This window comes from Melanerpes formicivorus, unplaced genomic scaffold (assembly GCF_026170545.1).
Source record: "Melanerpes formicivorus ecotype bairdi unplaced genomic scaffold, bMelFor1.0.p_v2 SCAF_5, whole genome shotgun sequence".
Lineage (NCBI taxonomy): Eukaryota > Metazoa > Chordata > Aves > Piciformes > Picidae > Melanerpes > Melanerpes formicivorus.
This window is the reverse complement of record NW_027142357.1, coordinates 17,902,985-17,924,408: the sequence shown is the minus strand read 5'-3', so window position 1 is coordinate 17,924,408 and position 21,424 is coordinate 17,902,985. Positions and strand designations below refer to the sequence as shown.

The 21,424-nt window shown below is 37.6% G+C and overlaps 1 protein-coding gene across 6 annotated transcripts in view; it reads left to right on the top strand.

The window, feature by feature from the left end:
• OSBPL6 (oxysterol binding protein like 6) overlaps window positions 1-21,424 on the top strand; it is a 98,671-nt gene that overhangs the window by 33,889 nt on the left and 43,358 nt on the right. For 2 of the 6 annotated variants that reach the window (XM_068138504.1, XM_068138503.1), the window contains exons 2-3: window positions 9,207-9,438; window positions 19,777-19,872. In XM_068138504.1, the coding sequence (XP_067994605.1) occupies window positions 9,337-9,438; window positions 19,777-19,872 (198 nt within the window). In that variant the 5' untranslated portion in view covers window positions 9,207-9,336. Of the gene's footprint in view, window positions 1-8,613; window positions 9,439-19,776; window positions 19,873-21,424 lie in introns of those variants that run through there. The other 4 variants (XM_068138506.1, XM_068138505.1, XR_010987359.1 and 1 more) reach the window with 3 other exon arrangements.

Genomic DNA, 21,424 nt, shown 5'->3' with positions numbered 1-21,424 from the left:
GTGTTGTGGTTGGTTGTTTTTTTTTTTTTTGTTATTTTGTGGTGTGGTTTTGATTTTTTTTTTTTTGGTAGTTTCAGTTTTGGGAACGGGGATGGAGAGAGGCAACATTGTGATCTAGCCTGAATTCTTAGCATGGAATGGACCATTAATTTCTGCTTACAAATCCAGCAGTAATGGCTGAACTTTGGAATACATTTTAAAAAGTAGTAATAAAAAAATTCCATTTTAATCTGAAAATGTCTTCTCATACCCTGCAAACACTCTTTGTAATCCTCAGTGTATTTTTTCAGTGTTTAATTATCTTCACCATTATAAATCTGTGCCTTATTTCTGACTTGCATATATTTGTCTCTTCTTTTTGTCCCATCAGATTTTGTATACCTTTGAGAAGAATTCTGATAGTAAATGACATACACCCCCTCTCCCCCCATGTATTGGGCTATATATATATATTGTCATCCAGTGGCCCTTCAGTCTGCTCTTTGACAAACTAATTAGATTGACCTCTATAAATCTTTTATTAGTAGTGATGGTATTTGGTCTTCTTGTCATGCTCATGGCTCTCTCTTGTACCCATTTCTCAATGTGTTTGAAATGTTGCCAGCAGAATTGGGCACAGTGGTTTAGTAGCAGTCTCCCTATTCTTTCTTGGTATTTCTCAGGTCATATGTAATCCATAACATTATTACCCTATGCAGCTATGGTCCACCATAACCTTACTGTTTTTCAAGCTAAGTGCTTCCAATAATAAAAATTCATCCTGTTTTTTGTTCCTGGGTGTGACCTTCTATTTAGCACCTCAAAAATAAGTGTGTCGGAAGCTCTGACTAATACACCAGTTTTGTGTCTCTTCTTTCCATCCTCCATAATCTGAGCAAATTCCATCTACTGCATTCTTGTATCTGCTCCCATAAATGCATTACATTTGTCTTGAGACAGCATTGATTGATTTATTTTTTTTTTCCCATTTTTTGGCGCATCCTCCATACAAGCATTTAATGATAATGTTCAAAACTCAAAATCAATAACATAGACAATTCTTAATTTGTTATGAATCAAAATTCTACTTGATAGGATTGAAAATAGAGTAAAAATGTAATCTTTGTGTGGTAGTGGAAATAAAACATGCATAGAAACTAGAGCTAGGTTATTAAAAGAAGGGCAGTAAAATGGATTCCAAGGACCACAAGCACCTTTTAGGCTCCTGTGCTATGGAGGACTAGTAGCATTTTCTGAAAGCATTTTGTAGCCCTTTTATAAGGGAGATTATGTTCTTTGCTTTAGATCACTGTCCAGTTGAGACTCCAGTTAAACCTAAAGTCTTCTAATATATTCTTTCTTTGTCTAAGTAGCCCAGTAGTAAAGACAAAATTCAGTACTAAAATAAAGAAAAAAGTTGTTTCATTTTTAGAGAGATAGTTGAAAGTTGTGAAAGGTTTTCCCCATTAAAAAAATCAGGATGCATGGAATTTTTTTTATTCTTCAAAGCATTTCCTGAGTTTTGATTAAAATTTGGAAAAAAAAAAAAAAAAAAGAGGAAACAATGTTTCCCCCTCACCCTGCAATGTTTTCAGTTTAAGAAGGGGGTAGAGGGAATAGCATGTGTTGCACTTCTGTTTGTTTGGTTTTGTTTTGTTTTTCAAAAAAGGTGTCCTAGACTTAATGTTAGTCTAGAAAGGGTGATAATGTTCATCAGTTACTTTTCCCTGTTTAATGCTTAACTGGTATATATTGCATATTTGTATTTATGTGTTTGCAGGTATATATACATCCTTAAGCCTCTGCTCACAGCAGCCTGTTACAAATGGATACAGCACAAGTCAATATACTGTCTCTCTAGAATGCAAAATATTTCTATGGCATGCAAATCAATAGTATTCTATTACCTTGATGGCCTGAGGAATATGGAACAACAAAAACATCCTTATGAAAATCTTAGGGTCACTTTAGCTGTTGAGGCAATTCTCAGAGACTGCAAATGATTTGCAGATGATTATTTTGAAATTATCATCTAAACCAGTGGTTTGGACATACTGGAACTACACTAATTGCCATGTATGCTTTAGGGCATCTGGAAGGGTGAAAAACTCTGTCTAATTGTGTTGGCAGGCAGAAAATGGAAAAGACAGATGTTGGAATGACCTATTCTTCTCTGAGTCTGATTGTCTGTTTTTTGACCTCATCCCTCTATTTGATAAAGTCTGTCATAACTGCATTTTACAGAGATACATGCCCACAAAAGCAATAACAAAACCATTATTTTCAATTTTTTCTATTATCAAGTCAGACTAGCCACCCAGAAAAAGGATGATACTTCAGTGTTAAAGAAAGCATACCAAGTGTAAAGTGTTGGGGGGGTGCTAGCTACTGCTAGTGACAGAAAAAGCGTATCTTCTTGATGTCTGCTGATACTGCAGACTCCTGTAGAATATGCTGTTGAATATGTAGAGACTACGTACATCATCAGGCCTTATTAAAAGCAAAAAAGTCACAAGATTTCTCCCCCCCCAACCCAAAACCCAATCAAAAAAACCAACCAACCAACCAACCAAAACAAACCCCCCAAAAAAAACCCACCAGGTGAAAAACCCGCAAACCAAACATCTCCAACCAATAAACAAAACAAACCCCCAAACCGCAAGCAAACCACGCCTTAACTACCAAAGCAAAGCCTTTAAAAATCACTGTATTTAATAATCTGCTTTGGGAAACACCATGTTAATGAATTTTAATTTCATTGATAATTCTTTCAACAAATGCTTGTTATGGGAGGTTGTCATATGTAGGGCTGTAAAACATGAGACCTATGAAATATGTTTTTTTTCTTTTCTATTGCTTGCTCCAATATTGACTAGTCAAGGAGAAGTGGTAGCCTAATTTAAGTATAGCTATACAGGTTTAGACTTTGCTCTTGCTGACATAAACATCATGACTTAGCCAATAAATTATCTAATCTTGGTAGAGTTTACAGGAAATTGCATGTGTAAAGTGGGTAAGCACTGCCTTTGTCTATCATCATATGAAATACGATAGAAAATAATAGGGCTTTTTTTTTTTATCAATTGAGTTTAGTGATTGCATTGCTACAATGTGTAGTTACATACTTAGCTAGTTTAGCAAAGTATCAATGAGGTAATGGAAATGAGGGCCCACATTTTAACTACACAGAAAGCCCTGTAAGCAAACATGAGATCTATGAATTTTGATGAAGTGGAGTGGCTGTAGGAGTGTCTTGGTTTGAGCAGGAGGAAGTCAAGTATATGCCCTGATTATGCTGCTGGTTGACATTATGATCTCAGGCAGATCATCTTCACTGCTGCACTTGGTCAGTGCAATTTGCAGTTTCCATGATCCTGAAGTCATTTAGGTTGGAAAAGACCTTTAAGGTCAAGCACAATCATAAACCTGATAGTGCTAACCCCACCAGTAAACTATGTCCCTAAGCACTACAGTATTTTAAAGTCTATGAGTCTTATAAATATCTCCAGGCATGGTGACGTAACTATTTCTTGAACAGTCTGATTTAATGCCTGACAACCCTTTCAAGAAAGACATTTTTCCTAATATCCAGTCTAAACTTCTCCTGTTCTTGTCCTGTCATTTGTTACTTGGGAAAAGAAACTGACACCCACCTCACTACAGCCTTCTTTCTGGTAGTTTGGGGTAGAAAAGTTTCTTCCCTGCAAGGATTATTCAAGCGTTGAAATAGGATGCTTGAAAAAGTAACTGGGTCTCACCATCCCTGGAGGTATTTTAGCTGTATAGATGTGGGGACATAGTTTAGTGGTGGACTTGGCAGCATTAGGTTTAGGGTTTGAGATCTTAAAGGTATTTTCCAATCGAAATGATTCTGTGACCCTGGAAATTGCAAATTGTGCTTACCAAGTGCAGCAGTTTGGTCTGTATCTGAGCTCCCTTCCAGGGATAATGCTGAACTTCAGTAATTTCCTTCCTGCAGCCACAATTTAGATCCTCCTGGATCTGGGATAAAGAGTGATTAATGGCAGTATTTAGGCACTGTATATATTGCTTATGTATAGTATCAGATTGATAATTTGTGTATGCCTATATTTTGTATATTCACAGACATGTACATTTGTTATCTATACTGTGAGTGTGCAACATTTAAAATACTTGAAAGGGGCAATGGTAACAGTCACATGAGTCCTAACATCTTCTACCTTTAAAAACATGTCTAGTGCTAGTAGAAATTTCCTAGTTTTCCTATAGCATCTAACTTATTCCTACTCATGAGTATTGGAACTGAAAATCATCAGTGATCCCCTTAGATCAACAATGATGATTTGGTATCTACCTGGGACTTAAAATTCACTGTTCAGAAGTTGAGGATGTGCTTTTTGATGACTACTCAAAATATTAGCCTTGAAACTGCAATTGTGATATTAAAACTGCTAGAAGAATGTGGGAAATGTGGTTTCCTGGTGGCAATTACTGATTTAGAATTAAAAAAAGAAAGAAGTGCTTCAATTTTTTCTGCTATTGTTGATATGACAAACATAATCACTCCAATGTAATACTCCTGAGTCTGGAGCTGGTCCTTTATTTTCCTGACAGGACCTGCAAAAAAAAGAAAGCAAATATTAAAATACATTTCCTAAAAAGTTGATGTTTTACTAAAATGATGTGGCTGATTCTCAAATACTGGTTGTATGAGGATTTAGAATAGAAAAGGAAAAAAAAAGAAAAAGGAAAACAAAACAAAAAAAGAGACAAATTGGTTATTTTCCATAGGTGGTCTGTTAAATCACTGTAGCATTGCCACTGCAATGAGATGTTTTGTTTCCATTATATTCTTGTGTTTGCAACAGTCATGTAGTGTAGAGAAGTGTGGTTATGATTTTCCTGCACTGAAGGTCTGCAGTAAAAGGGCAGAAACAGGCAGTTACATATTCTTCACAATGTGAAAACAAAGGTCAGCCTGCACTGAGTGCTTAAATATAGAAAGACTATGTTATACAGCTGCAGAGCACCAGAGAAAACCTCTTCACTCCCAAATGAAAAACAGCCCCGTATTGATAGATCAGTGTGAAATAATGCCAGAGTCACATATTTTTTCATTTGCTTATGTCTAGAGATTCAGTTCTGTGCACTAAATTGTCTTCTCATATTACTCCAACACTGCACAAAATATTAAACAGTTTATAAAGCATTCTGGGCATTCTTGCAGAAAAGACTCAGAGTGAAAAACAACATTTATCACCAAAGTCTGTTACTTGAATCCGGACTTCATTTGGAGTTACCCATTGAGAGCTTCTGTTACAGTTATTTGACATTCAGGTTTATTTATAACTCTGGATTTATGTAAGTCATGTATTTGTCTGTTTTCCTCACGCCTATTAGCTTTTCACAAGCCACAAGCCAGTTGATACTGTTGCCCAGGCTTGGTGGAACATCTTCAGGTTCTGGGAGGGCGCAGATTCCCCAACCAGTGTCAATGCGCTTGCTTTACGGTGGCAGCTTGTGAAGTGAGACAGCTGCAATATCCATACCTCTGATACTGCTAATACTAATTTTCACAGACTATACTCCTCTGTGTTGCCCATTTATGTTGTTCAGTTTATACAGCTGGTGTTTCTCCAATCTTTGCTCAGTTTTCTCCCTTTTGTATTGTCTCCTTTAATATCTTTTGTATGTGTCTCACTCAGACCTTTTAAATCTTATCTTTTTTTGCATTCCATTCCTTCCTGTTTTTTAAAATTATTTCATCCAGTAAAATAAAAATACTAATTTTAAAAATGAAATTGCAAATAACTGCAATCTGTGCAGCTCCAGATACAATGCCATTTGTTCAGTAAAGAAAATGAAAATAAATGAATTCTTGTATGGAAAGTCAGTGTCTTCATCAACATTTTTATACTACTGTATAGTCCAGTCTACAGAATTCCCAAGAAATACTTCTAAGAAATATTGAATCAAACCTATTATTTTAACTTTGGATAGAAGGTGACAAGAAATCAGTAAGTATCTCTCAATGCTTCCGTCTCCTTCAAACTATCTAGTGTAACATTGATATAAAGAACAACCACACTACATCTTGGTACTGAATTTTTTTCCACATGAGGCACATGAGTGAAGATAAGATGTTTTAAAAAGGGTTTGATTTTCATTTTCCAAAAGCTGCTCTGCTAAAAAAATTTCAGTTAACCTCACAGATGAAAGTGACCGAAAATGTGTCCTTTTAGCTGTTAAATAACTGTTCCACACAACTCTGTGAACTATGGTTATAGTTTATGTGTTCTGATTTTTGTTATTTGGTGTTTGATTTATAGGAAAATTGCATAGACCTTGAGATATCACTGTTGGTATATCTCTTTGGCTAAACTTTGCCTGATGGCTTTGTACGGTATGAAGATGTTGGTAAACCAGATCAGCAGTCCTAATACACGAGGATAGAAGGAAAAGCCTGGCTTTCAGTGCAACTTGATTACATTTTCTCTCTGATGTTCTGAAACCAATGCGCCATTCGTCCTGTTTCTCCCTACAACCTCTACCTTGTGGTAGCTGGCTCTAACAGCTGCAGCACAACCCGTTTTCTCAGGCTTCTTCTAGGAGGAACTTGTCATCCTGAAAATAGAGAATTTGCTGAGATGTTTAGGCTATATGGGCAGCTTTTGCTCCTGAAACAGCCATGTCCTTCCAGTCATGCCACTGGGATGCTATGTGGACTCTGTGGATATTGTGTGGGTTCTGTAATTCTGTGAGACTCCTTAACAGAGATGGAAGCTCATACATAAGATATGGATCATACATAAGATATGGATCATACATAAGATATGGTTGACATTTGTACATGCTAATAACTAATAAAGTAAGGTCATTCCACTTTCTGCCCCATTCCACTTTCATTTCACACTGCCACTTTATGGGACTTCTGCCATCAGGGAGGTTGGGTTTGGTAAAAGTTTGGGATGTATTTTATGATATATTTTCTTTAAGGCAGTTTTTGTTTTCTTTTCCAGTTTGTAAGTCTCCCTTTCATTTCTCTTTTGGGAATGATGAGACAGAGAGTGCCAATTGTTTAGCAACCAGCCCAGCCCTGACCCTTGGTATTTAGTTGCTTCTCTGTGTTCAGGATGATATTTTTGCTTGGATATCTGTTGTGATTGGAGAAACTAGAGCTCTGTTTTCAATATATCATGATTTCTTGAGCCTGCAGCCATGTCTGAGTGTTAGTTAATGTATTGTTGTTCTGATCTTATTTAACATGGTGCAGGACAGCACATTTCTCCCCACCCATCTAAAGCTAGCTGTGCTCTGGTGACCCTCGTTGTGCTGTCATCACAGTGTATGTGGAAAGGCACTATTTCAAGATTTTAGAGAGGGCAGTGAAGAAGATAGATGCTAGGTTCAACAACATCATTCAAGGTACAATTTTATCCAAGGTAATTGGAAGTTCAGACACAGTATCTATTCTCTGAAGCAAGATCAATGTAATCTGTTAAACACTGGGAATTATAACTCCATTCCTGAACTGTCCTAAGGTACTTGCAACATTTTGATAGCGTTTGACAGGTGGTGTTTGACTATTGACAAAAATATCCTCTGTGCTGACCTAAGTGTCCATTTTTTGGTTCTTAATGAGGGGAGTAAATGAGAGAAAGCATCTAATACTTGCAAAGAGGTAATACACGTAGCTGTGGTTTAGCAAACAGGAGAGACAATGGCCCTTGTAGCCTGTCCAGCAGCCAAATGCCCACCCAGCAGCCAAATGCCCACCCAGCAGCCAAATGCCCACCCAGCAGCCAAATGCCCACCCAGCTACTCAGACCCCTCTGTTTCAATGGCATGGGAGGTGAAAACAGAATGAGAAAGCTGGTGGATCTGAATAAAGACAGGAAGACTACCTATCAATTACTGTTGTGGGCAATACTTAGCTTAGGGAAAATTAACATTGCCAGTTAAAATAGATGTAAGTAGTGAGAAACGAGACATTAAACACCACCTTTCCTCCTATTTTCCTCAGGTTCAACTTCAGTCCTTCATTCCTGACATCTCTAGTCTCCTTCTGCCACCATAAGTGGTGTTTGTGGTCAGTACACAGCAGTTTTTCCTTGCCACTCCTTCCTCTTCACACTTTCCCCCCTGCTCTGACATGAGTTCCCCATAGGCTGCAGTTTTTCAGAGAAAAATCTGTTTGGTGTGGGGTACTCCAGGGTCCACAGTTCCTTTGGGACTACCCAACTCTTCCACAGGCTGCAGGGAAGCCTCTTCTCTGGCACCTGGGGTGCCTCCTCTGTTCTCTGGCCCTGGTATTCACCGTGTTGTTTGTTACTTGTTTTGTTCCTTCTCCACTGCCTTTAAGGTGTTTTCTGTACTTTCTTAAACATCCTTTTTTTTTTTTTTTTTTTTTTTTTTTTTTGAGGGGCTCAGGTGTGCCTTGTGGTGGGGCCATTACAGAGCTGACTGGAACCAGCTGGTCCAGCTTGTGGTAGCCCTGAGCTACCAGGCTTGGACACTGGCACTCCAGAGAACCTGAGTTAGGACCTGAGAAACTCTTGCTTTTGTCTGTATGTTACTGGGTTTTTTTTCTACCTGGGATTTGGTAAATGTACCAAAGTTTTGGTCCAGATGGAAAGATTAATACCTCCTGACCACAGTCTTGTCACTGAAAGTACTTTGTGTTACCTTTCAGACATCTTTGAGAGCATGTGGAGAGCATGTGCGGAGTTCTGCACCATGTGAAAGGTGCTGATTTGGGAAACTGGGTTGTCCACCCCTTCAATGAGGTCACTGTCTTTGAAAAAGGAACCTGCTTTTAAAAAACAGCTTGCGGAGTTCTTAACCTAACTGCAGGATTTTTAATAAGTACTGATTAAAACCAGATGCTCAGTGGTATTTGTGTTGTATGGGAAATCCTAAGGAGTTACTTGATAATGTTATGATGTTGTGCAAGATGGGATAACAATCCTTTGACAAGGATTTGTAAAGTTTGCCTTCAAATTGCTGTAAATTCCATAAGCCTTTCCATAGAGGTTTTTGAATAATGTGACACCACTTACATCTTCTGTGGGAATATAAATGAATTTGTGTTTGTGCTGGGTAGTTGGTAGGAAGGGAAGTAAAAAACTGGGAGATCTATTTGATTAAATAGTGGCTAGAAACAGATTTATTTGCTGTGGAGCTACTTTGGAATAAGGGTGTGTTCACTCACTCTGTCTCTCACATTTTTCTTCATTGAGGTGCAGTTCAGCTGAGATTGAATTCCCCTTTGGCTGTTTATAAACTGTGAAAGAGAATAATGCAGAAGACTGTCCCTTGCCCATTTGTACATAAGTGATAAGAGCACAAGATTGTTGCTACAGGTTTGCTGCAAAGATGAGTTCAGAGGAGAAGATTATATCTCCAGCTCACAAAACATCTACTCCATCACATAGAAGTGCCTCCTCTTCATCATCATCTCAGAGGGATAGGAGGCAGGTAAGTAAAAAAATCTAGATAATTGTAACATCTGGTAAAGTTATTAAGTGGTTTCTTTGGTGGCATGAACTTACAGTTACTTCAGTTTTGTGTTGTACATGAGTGTAACTACAGATATCTTCACAAAGTGATATTGCAATTCAATTTAAATACAGTATTGTTCATCTGTTATGGAAGCACCTAACACTCATTTATAATATTTATTTTATACTTATTTATATTATTTGGTTCACTACAAATGTACACTGTTTCTCCCACATCATATTGTGCTAGTTAGACTTCCTATTTTCAAGAGACCCATGTCTATGTGAGTGTCGTATGTCTTTTCTCTAGGATACTTTTAACATGAGGACTGTATTATTTCCTCTCAAAACAACTTTAGCATTCCTGTGTGTTTTTTTAGGGCTGGGTGTACCATCTGGTTCCAGCATCAGCAGGAGCACTTCAGAAAGCACCCACAAGTTGTTACGTGTATATTTAACAAATGCAAAGTTTGATCAGGACAGAAAAATACTTAAAATTTTGATCCATGGAAACCTTGGGCCCTAAATCAGCTTCTGAGTTGGTTTAATGTCATCATGTTTAAAGAAAGACATGTAAAGAATGCAAGAATATAACAGTTTCTTAAATTAAAATACTGTGAAAATATTTTCATTAGTGCATTACTGGCTTCTTTACAGCTTCACGAGTGAGGGAAAGAGGCAGGAAATGAACTGAAATTGTTTGCTCTGGTATGCATTTACTTGAATGGTTGTAACTGAAGAACATTTTTCCTGATACTTGTATGCCAGCTGTGACTATTTTCTCAGCTGCTGCTGAAACATTATTTCCCACCCCCACCTTACCTGAGTTATAAAAATTTTCTAAACTGAAAATTTTGATGAAAACTGTAGCATTTACAGCTTCAAATGTAAATAGTCTCATCGTAAGGTATGTTTGAAATATTAAACCAGAAGAATTCTCATATATATTTAATTTCAGGCATGAATTGTGTCTGGAAGTTTAAAAAAGTTTCTGTTGCTTTTCAGTGAGGCCAAAGATGATATTCTCACAGGTGATAAATATTTTCCCTTTCATGCAGTATAGGATTTAGGATAGTTGTACTCATTTAAGTACTGGTAAGCTTACAATCTCCTCTTATTTTTCTTTAGTTCCGTCTGGAGCAAGAATTTTGACATCTTTTTTAAAGCATCACTCTTTTATCTCCCACATTTAAACACAAAGAAATGTGAATGCAAGACTTGTAGGACCTGCTGAGCTCAGTATCTTCTGAGTCCTCTTTATAATTAGGTAGTTTAGTACAGTCATGCAAGTAAGAATGAAAAAATGACCTTTCAGGAATACCTTTTACCATAAATCTCATGGCTACTATATCTGTTACCATAGCAATGGGTTAGAGCAAGGCATACCTGTCATCATTGTGAAATGGATGCTTAACTATAAGTCCATATTTGGTCACTGAAATGTGAAGCATGATTTTAAAATAATGCTGAAGAGGTTAGTAGTGTGATGCATCCACAGGTCTCTTGGACCCAATAATGCCTGATGATGCTTAACAAATATATTTAGGCATGTCAATGTGGACTGTAAAGGCTACTGCTAGGCGCTCTTTTTTTTTTCCCTTTTTTTTTTTTTTTTTTTCCTTTTTTTTTTTTTCCCCCTTCTTTTCCCCTTTTTTTCCTTTTTTTTTTCCCTTTTTGTTTCCCCTTTTTTTTCTTTTTTTTTCCTTTTTTTTTTTTTCCCTTTTTTAGTGCTTTCAATGTTAAAGGCAGAGAAATATCGAAGAGAATGAATGGACTGACAATTTTTTCTGCAGTAAAACTAAGCTACAGCATGCAACACTGCTTGGGGTGTAATGGTACTGCATCCAGGGAAATAAACATATGAACGATTCCTTTGTGCAGAGACACCATAAAACAACCAGTTTTGTTGCACCATCTACTTTCTTTCCTTGTGGCATTATTTGTATATGTTTTGGTTTTCATAAGCATTCCCACAAATATGCTGATAGTTAGTGGGTTGTGGATTTTGGATAGGGGCTGTTGGGTTTTACTTTGAAAAAACCTGAAAATTCTCCCTGGATGCCTTTGTGGATTCTTCACAGCAGTTTGGAGAAAAGCACCATTCTTGAAGGGGCAATATATATGGATATGGAAAGTGATGTGACTAGATGGAGTGTCAATGTAGGTTTCATTGTTGTATGTGAGGATAACACATGATGGCTAATGACTGAAATCTTCTCATCATATGATGTTTGTCAAAGTCATACCAACCATCAGGGAACAGTTTCCTAATAAATTATGGTGCAGGAGGCTGAATGAGTATGAACATGACTGTGATAAATCATTTCAGGGAGAGTGGAAAATGTTATGGTGTATATAATGCTGGCATTTTAATGCAGCTTTCATATTTGTGCAATATACGTCACCTATGAGAATTAGCAGTCAGCAAAAGTTTTGACATTGCCAATCTGCAGGCTCCATGGTCAAGTAATTGATAATTGAACACTATACTGAAGCCAGCAATAACCAAAACCGAGGTCCAGATTTTTGGCATCATAGGAACTTATAGCGTAAGTAATTTTCATAAAAATCATGGTTCACTTGGACTATTAGATAGAAAAAGGCACAAGACCAACCTGTGTTACTTAACCTGTGATCTGAGCAGGGTGGCAAGGCAGGACAGTTGTGGTGTCCTTGATAAGGAATCGTTTCGAATGGAGCAGTAGCAGTTTTTATTTCTGTGGAGCTATTGCAGGGTGTGGAATCCCTGTCATGACCACTGTCAGGGGTCTCCCTAAGAAAACTAAGAGTCTTTACATGAAAGTGATTCTGCCAGTGTTTTTTTGTGGGCCAAGCTGGAAATGGAGATTCTCTTTTTTCGTCCCTTGTGAAACTCGGAGAACACTAGTCATGGTCTTGCACAACAAAAAGCAGGAAAGATAACACTGTTTTTAGAAAGTACAGCTGAATATGATAAAATCATATGTTGTGTGTTCAATTTGATGTATGCAAGTTCTTTATAAATATTCCATGTTTTATTATTAAGTATGCAGGTCACACTGCTGACTGCAATTGTGCTGAGAATACAGAAAGAAGTAAATACATTATAAGGTTAACAATATGCAATTGGGTAGATTGAGGCCTGACCCTAGGCCATTAAACAGAGCGAGTCATATGGAAAGAGAGTAATAATAATGAAACTGTGAACAAAGGAGAGATTCTGCCTTTTCTGGCCACCATGTAAAGGGTAGTTAATACATTATATGAAGTGTATTTAGCAATGTCTGCTATTTTAAATGTGGGGATTTCTCTTCTAATGTATAGGTTTTTATTTTTATCTTTTTAGGGTGGAGGGATGATCAGCTGTTATCTCTTTCTCTGTTTCTCTTTGTCAGATTGCTGTTTCAACAATTCCTTGGTTCTTTTACCACATGGCAAAAACAAAAGGAGAAGAACTTTTAGTTCTATTGCATTTAGCCTTGTGTGATTACCTTTCTAAAACTCGATTTAGTGAGTGGCATTCTGGATCAAGGAATTAATATGTGAAAGAAATGAGTGGAGGAGAGAGAACTGGGTAGGCCAAAGGCTTCATGAGGTTGTAGGACTGGTTTATAGGGAGAACAAAAACTGGCTGGAAAGGTAAAGGCAGAGCAGAGAGAAGAAAATCAAGAGTAGAGGTGTGTTTTTGTGATCAAGAGTATCTGGGAGAGCTGGTTGTTGTGTAAAAGGAGGAAAAAGTCACAAACAATCTTTTATTCTAACTGGTTGATAGTTAAGGAGCTCTTTTATATGGTTAGTCTGAGCAAAAGCAGATCTACTTTTTATCTGTCCCACAGGAAAAGTGATCTACTATTCGTAGAAGGTTGGAAAAGACCTTTAGGATCGTTGAGTCCAAGACTGAATCTACTTAATGCAAAATTCTGAGGCTTAAAATGAGAGATGGGCTGTTGCTATTACTTTGGCTCCTGTTGCTGCTACACCTTTTCTGGTAGCTCAATGGGTAGTAGCAGAGGAGTGGCAATGGAAAGAGTTGTGGCAGGAGCAGTGGTAGTGCAACAGTTATGGGATTACAGCCACTTGTGCTTTTCCATTGGTAGGCTAGGTTTGCAGGGTACTGTCTATTATACACAGAGATCAGTACTACCTGCTTTTTTAGGTGATTGCCCAGCCTTTTTTTGCCTACGATTGGTATTAGAGTCCTTTGCAACCATTTATTGAAGTGAAAACTGCATGTGTTTTCTGAAGGCCATTCAACATGTCTGTAACACTTTCATTAGTTAAAAAAAAAAAATGTATCAATTTTACTTTCCATCCTTTTTTTTTTTAAACTATATCAGCACTTTCAAAATTAATTGCTAGCTTCAGACTATGTAGTGAAATACCAGTCCTTTTAAGTGTCAGCGATGATAAAAAAGCTTTGACACGTTAGCAAATGCTTGAATTCTCCTTGTTAGGTATTGTCAGTTTATCTGTTTGCCCTGTTTTAAATAAGCATCAATATCTAAAGTGTCAAAGGAGAAGAGTGTCACTAAAGACTCAGGCTGTGACTTGGGAGTCATTCCAAATTTGGAAGGAAGAGTGCTGTTACAATGCTAGGTCCTTTCTGCCTTATCTAGTTGTGCTAATACTTCCCTCCAAGAAGCTCTTCAGAGGAGCAAGTGCTTCTCTTCAGAGTTGTCAAAAAGTACCACCTTGCAAAGCAAAGGCTTCTTTGCTTTCAGAGCGTGAAAACACTGATGTGAAGTGCTATGTACAATACAAACCTAGAGTTCCAGAGGGGCTGATAGAGAGAGCTCCTGAGCTAAGAAATCTTTGACATTTCTGTAATATTTTGTACATCCCAGGAAGGAAAGACAGACATGCACACCTGGATGTTATTAATATGCTATAAAACTGCTGCTTAGATACACTTGCCTTTCAGTAAAAAGTTAAAGACCTCTTAAGCATATTTCTGTACAAGATGAGCATGTGCTACAAAAGAAAAAACAAATTATTAACTGCATGTGCTATTCATAAAGTATTGTTAAGTTCCTTTGTTGGCTGATAGCCCAGATTGTTGAAAACAGGTACAGCTCAGTGTCAATAGGACAGACCAAGGTTGAGGATAGGACCACAGTTGCTTTATACAAACTAAAAAGAAAAAAACAAATACTATAAGAAAGGAGAAATACACTGATGGGTACATGGTTGTTTTGATTTATACTCACCCATCTTTCACAGTGATATTCAAGACTCTGTCTTCATTCCAAAATCAACAGGAGGAAAGCCAGAGCTCACTGATAAACAGACAAAGATAAAAGCAAATACCAAGGTTATTTAATTTGCAAATAATAGTGCAGATTAACTCTGCAAGTATCATAGCCCCATTTAAAAGGTAATAAAACCTGGCATGTCTGCAGTCAAATCTGTGTGTGTCTTATTACTACTGCCGTGTTTCAGATAACTGGGGAATGCAATGCTTACAGTAGAGAGAAAATGATTAAGCCTTACACTTCATGCTAAATAGTATTCACACAGGAACACAGATCTGTGCAGGTAGCTAGGCTGCAAAAATAATAAAAAGTGTGCTAATTGGTGCTTTGGATTGCAAAACTCCAAATGCAACCCTGCAAAAAAAGCTCTGCTTTTTAATTGCAGTTGTAGAAGACTGTATGTCTGGTTATGGGTGTTGAAAATTGCTTGTGGTTTCAGGCCCAAGACCCAGCAGAGCCCTGTGTGGCCACTCACACAACTGCCCCCACCTCATTATTCTCAGTAGGATGAGTAGGAAGAACTGGGAGCAAAATGCAATACATTGTGGGTTGACATAAGAAGAGTTTAATAGAACAATACAAAGAAGGAATAGACAACTGGCGTAACAACAATAGTTAAAAACTAATATATAAACCAAATAATATAAAATGCAACACACTCAATGCAGCCTACACTTTGCCTCCCACCAAAACCTGCTCCTAGCAAACCACCACCATTACTCAGGCCAGCTGCCCCCACTTCTATATACTGGGCATGACAATAATGGTATTGCATAGCTCACTGGCTGGCTCAGCAGATTATCCCGGGTGTGTCCCCTCCCAGCTTCTTGTGAAGAAAATTAACCCTGTCCTAGCTGAACCCAGAGCACTGCTGAATGCTGCAAGCAAACAGACTAACCCACCATTTCTTCTTCATTGTTAGCTACATGTTATGCTCATTAGGAGTGCATTGAGGCAAGGGTGTGGTCAAATATATAATGCATGTTGTGAATAACAATCTCAAAGGTGAAAGAAAGATTTTAGCTGGTGTAAGATTTAGCAATGAGATTACAGAGCAATTTCAGGTAAATTTGTAATCTTGTTGAATTAATTTCCAAAGGCACATGGGATTTGATGGTGCTGGTACAAGCCAGCTACAGCATATGGGTAATCCTGAAGTGATAGGGAAGTTTGGAACAAAGCAATGCAGAACTTGATTTTCTTTGCCTATATTCTTGGGACAGGAGGAGTGGGAGTGCCAGCCTGATTGATATGCCTAGGTTAATGGAATATTTATTTTTCTACTCATATAAAGAAAACTCAGAAGCTGTATTGATCTGCCTGTTTCTTCTTTTTCCTCTCATCAGCTTTTTTGATCTGCTTCCTTTACCAGCTCTATTATTCTTGTTAAAAAAAAAAAAAAAGCTTGATAATAACTACAGGATCTAAATTGCTTTTATTTCTGTGATGTGCTAAATAATGGAACTTCTGCATTATAAAAATATCTGCATTTCAAAATGCCAAATAATTGTGCAACTTCTAGCTGCAATTTTTCATAAATAAAATGTTCATTAAAAGAAAACATTTCACACCAAGAAACACTTCTTAATATTATGCTAGAGTCATGTCACAGTGTCTCATTTGAGTTAGAATAGAACAAACTCTGTTCAATGGTTTTGCTTTTGAGCTCAGTTTCTTTTAAGTAACTGCACTTTTTGATATTAATGGCAAGTTTTCACAGTGTTTGCTTCTAGTAGTGATAATGCAAAATGTACACGGGTTGGTATGCAGGCCAAGGTCACAGCTAAATCTTGTGTGCTGTGTTGGGGGGCAGAGTAAAAGGCCACACCAGTGGGGAGGAGTGGACAGGCCAGGTGGCCCTAAACTGACCAGCAGGACATTCCATGCCAGATATGTCATATTTGGTATAAAGCTGAGGGATCTGTCCTGCATTAGGAATAGTGTGGCCAGCAGGAGCAGGGAAGTCATTGCGCCCCTGTACTCTGCATTGGTTAGACTGCACCTTGAGTACTGTGTCCAGTTCTGGGCCCCTCACTTTAAGAAGGACATCGAGACACTTGAACGTGTCCAGAGAAGGGCAACAAGGCTGGTGAGAGGCCTTGAGCACAAGCCCTATGAGGAGAGGCTGAGGGAGCTGGGATTGCTTAGCCTGGAAAAGAGGATGCTCAGGGGTGACCTCATTGTCCCCTACAACTACCTGAAGGGTGGTTGTAGCCAGGAAGGGTCTCTTCTCCCAGGCAACCAGCACCAGAACAAGCTGCACCAGGGGAAGTTTAGGCTCGAGGTGAGGAGAAAGTTCTTCACCAAGAGAGTCATTTGTCATTGGAATGGGCTGCCCGGGGAGGTGATGGAGTCACCATCCCTGGAGGCGTTCAAGAGGAGATTGGACGTGGCACTTGGTGCCATGGTCTAGTCAGGGGGTCTGTGGTGACAGGTTGGACTCGATGTGATACTGATACTGATCACAAGTGTCAAGCTGTAATTTTCAGTGGCTGGTGTCTGAGGAGGGCTCTGTCTGTTCTGCCTTTGATCCCCATTGGTAAGTTCCTGAATTCAGTTCTGGAGTCCAGGTGCTGAATCTGGTTTCTCTCTGCTGCTGAGTGCAGTCTGTGACTTCTGTCACAGCAACAGTTGTGATGGTGATTAATTGCCATCAGGTCATTTGGGTTCAATATTGGTTTTGTACATACTTGTATGTTATTTCTCTCTTTTATTCCCTTTCTTTCGACCTTTTAGAAGTGTGAGGAATTAATAGAGATCATCTGTCACTCATGTAGTGGCTGGTGAAGCCCTAACTCTTGAGAAACAAATTTACGGAAGATATTTTGATGCTGGTCATGACAGAAATGAAATAGCAGATATTTACAGACGAGACTACATTTCTTGAAATAGAGAATGTAAAGCAGGCAATTTTATTTATAAAATGTTCCTATTTTCAAATAAAGAGTTTAGTAAGTCAGTATTCATTAAAGTGCTGTTAGCTAATAATGTATTTCTCAGTTGAAGTGGAACTGTAATGACTGAGGGCTGATTTTAAAAAAAGAAAAAAGGCCCACCCCCCCCACCCCCCTTGCCTTAAAATCATGTGATTATATATTTCACTGGAAATGTGGCTAGCCAGGGGCTGTTGGGTTACTCAACTCTAAATATTGTACAAAATGAAATGGCAGTTATGTAACAATGAACTGCACCAGCTGCTTCATATGAGACCTTCAGAACATCTGTGTTGGGCATTGCTCCATCTCAAGATGGAGGGATTCCTGCCTGCCAAAGAAAACTGGCAAAAAAGCTGGGAATTGTCCTGATTATGCTAGTCAGGTGACATTTTTCATCTTCCTTGGAGAAACAGATTTAGGTTTTCTTTTATATTTTATATCATATATTAAATGTACTACTCTGCATAAATAGCATTTAATCTATTCAATGAGAAAACCTTGTCATAGTTTATTATTGGTAAATTGTGCTCAGCTCAAACAAGCATATTTAATTATTTGATGTGTAATGTAGGAATGTGTGCTAAATAAATACATTTTTCTCATTTGGCTAAGAACAGACATTGGGCTAAGCAATAAGATTGGCTTTTCTTTGATAAAGGGGAAGATTTCAAAGCATAGATGACAAAGTTTTCACTGGCTGGCCCAGGGGAAAGTGGCAGTAACGAAACAGTGACGCTTTTCCACTTGCATTACTGCAAAATTAATTCAAAAGAAACTGCAAGTAAATGCCAATTATTGTTGCATAATGACATGGATGGTTATTAATCTCCACTGACAACAAAGACAATCCCTATATTTTCCTATTCTAATTCACAGATGCACATTGAAAGAGAACAATGAAGATCTGTATTGCTCTGCAGCAAGATGTGGTCTTTGTTCTACATGCATTTCTATGAATAACAGTGCTTATTTTCATTTAGTTTGGTTACAGTCTTTATGCACTTAGTTATCTGTATAAACAATAATATTTACTGCTCATATGTGGTTTTATATTCCATCATTGTTTCTCCTGTCACTTGTAACCTTGTGAACTCTTCAGTTAACGTAAAAAATCTTAACTGTGAACAAAATTTAATTGTTCGTTTCAGCTGAGAAAAAACTTACCCTTCTTGAAGGGTAATTGCAAGTTTGCCATTGTGTTACATGTCCTGGAAGTGAAATAGTTTGATTACATGCCAAAGGGATACTACTGACATGTGGTAGAATTCTTACCAAACAGTAATATTTAGCAAAATTTCTTGAGAGAACAAAGTGCAAATCTAGGCAAGCAGAACATGATTATTTTCTCCTGTAGGGAAAAACAAACAACTTTGTCTTTTACAAAATATGGGTGAGATGCTTCTGGTAAATGGAAATGCATTTTAGATATCTTTTAAGAGCAGCAGGTTTTTCAAGACTAGTTGTGGCATTATGTATTTCATTTTTGTACCATGCTTGAAAGACACACAATTTTATAGTATTGTCCGATGTAAAAACAGCTGTGGTGGTTTAAGATCATTGTGTTCCATAAATGTTCACCTCATCAGATGAGGCCCAGTAACTTGTGAAAAACTGTAATCTATTAAAAGCACTCCTGTAATGAGTTACTTCACCTCAGTTGAGAAGCTAATAACAAAAATGCTACAGTGTGATAATGAATATGTTAGAAGTGGTAATATCTTATGTGCAATGGTGGGACAGGGCCATGTGCACAGTAAGTATGCTCAGTGTCTTGTATCTTGGCAGAAAACATAATAGGTCTGGCTAGAAGCACTCCACATCTCTGTAGGTAAGAACTGCATTACTTGTCTTTCCTGGCTTTTTTTTTCAGTTGCCAGTAATTTCTAGGCTGAACAGAGTAATTAATTTAAATACCAAAAATAAAAAACAAAGGAAGGAAGGAGAGAGATCTGTCTCGCCTCAGAGGGCAAACTATTTGTGCACTGTTATTATGTGTGAGTAGTACTTGGTGTGTTTTGAGCCATGATGCTGATATTGATATAAGGAGTATAATGCTTGGTCATTCATTACTTAATATGCATTTTAAAAAATAAGATTTAATGATAAATTACCTTTAATTGCCCCCTCCTTTTTTTTTTTTTTTTTAAGAGTGTTCATATTTTGGAGCGGAAGGCTTCTTCAGGAAGCACAGACCCTTCATTAAGCAAGCAATTCCTTGAAAGTGACCCTATATCTCTATGCAAGGTAAGCAAAAGCATGGGCTGTAATCTGGGTGATGAGTTTCCCTCTTGTTACAAAATAGTTTGACAAATGGCCTTGGGATATTGTTTTGTATAGTTCTACCATTGAGTATATTTTTGAACATGCTCTTGAGCTTCCCATTTCCCAGCTGAGGTGTCAGAGTGGCCAATCTTTAGTAAGTGTTATATTAAACAAAATTAAGGATTTAAAATCTGGTGGTGGTCTGGAGGTTTTTCTGCTTATGGATGGCCCCCAGGAACCTCAGAGAGTATGGGGCTAGAAACTGGTACAGCAGAAGACAGGTATCTGCATTGCACTGAATAATTGCTCATTTTGTCCTCTGTATCAGGCTGTTTGTTTAAATGAATAGCTATATGAGATTGTGTGATTCTTTGTTGAGAAGTAATCGATACTGATGTTATCTAGTAGATAAAAGACTTGTGCCTGCAGCTGATCATCTAAAAGAGAAATCAATATGGTGAAGAATCTCTTGGCAGAGTTGTGGAGAGAGATTTTCTGCTCACCCCAGGGTACTCATAGTTTAATTTTCTTCCCTCAAGTACCTGTACTTCTTTTTAGTGAAAAAGTAATGCATATGTTCCTCCCTTTACAGTGGAGGAAATAGAATGCCCAAGCAATATTCAGAGAAGTGAAAAGACAGTTTCCAAGCATGGTCTTCACAGGCACTGGGTCAGTTCCAGTTTATGGTTAATGCAGGGAAAACTAAACTGAGTAAACATTTCTATTAAAAATATTTGGGAATATTGAAAATTGTGGATCTAAAATTTGCTGTTACTTTTGCAATCATATTTTCATAATAGTAATATTAATGTTATCAAGGCTGTAACTCACTTGGAGGTGTTATGAATGACAGTGCTTGGCCTTGACCAGCTTTGTGGGAAATGGAGAAGGCAATTTTTTTTCCCCTTTTAAATTTTTGATGCTGTATGACCACCTTCCTTTCTTGGTAACTTTTCACAGCATTGCTGGGAGTTGTGACAAATCAGCTGAGAAAATGCAAATTTGCAACTTTGTAGGGTACAGTCAGTAAAACAGTCTAACTGAGCAAGCAATAGGAGATTTTTTTAGTTGGTACACAATTTTATCTATTGGAGTAGTAGGAAGAGAACAGAAATAAAGGCATGACTGGTTTTTCTCTTTAAAAATATTGTTCTTTAGCTGTTAATTATGGTATAAGTCTGGCTTGAGTTGTTCAAATTGTCATGCATAAGACTCAATATTTTCAAAGAATATGCTTTAATGGGCTCCCTGAAAGGTATATAGATGGTTGTATCTGAAATGATCCAATTCCTATTCTTTTCTCTAGAGAGAAAATTATTTAGTTTTCCTATAAATATCTCTTTAATAGAATAAGAATTAATGCAGGAAAATAATAATAATTAAAAACCACTTTGATTAACAGATTTCTAACGGCCAAATTAGCTTGTGAAAATATGATCAAATGCCTTTGAAGACAAGAGTTGGCTACATTGAAAACCAGCAACAAAAGCACCTCTTCTATTTGTTTCTATCTCTCTCTCTCTTTTTTTTTTAT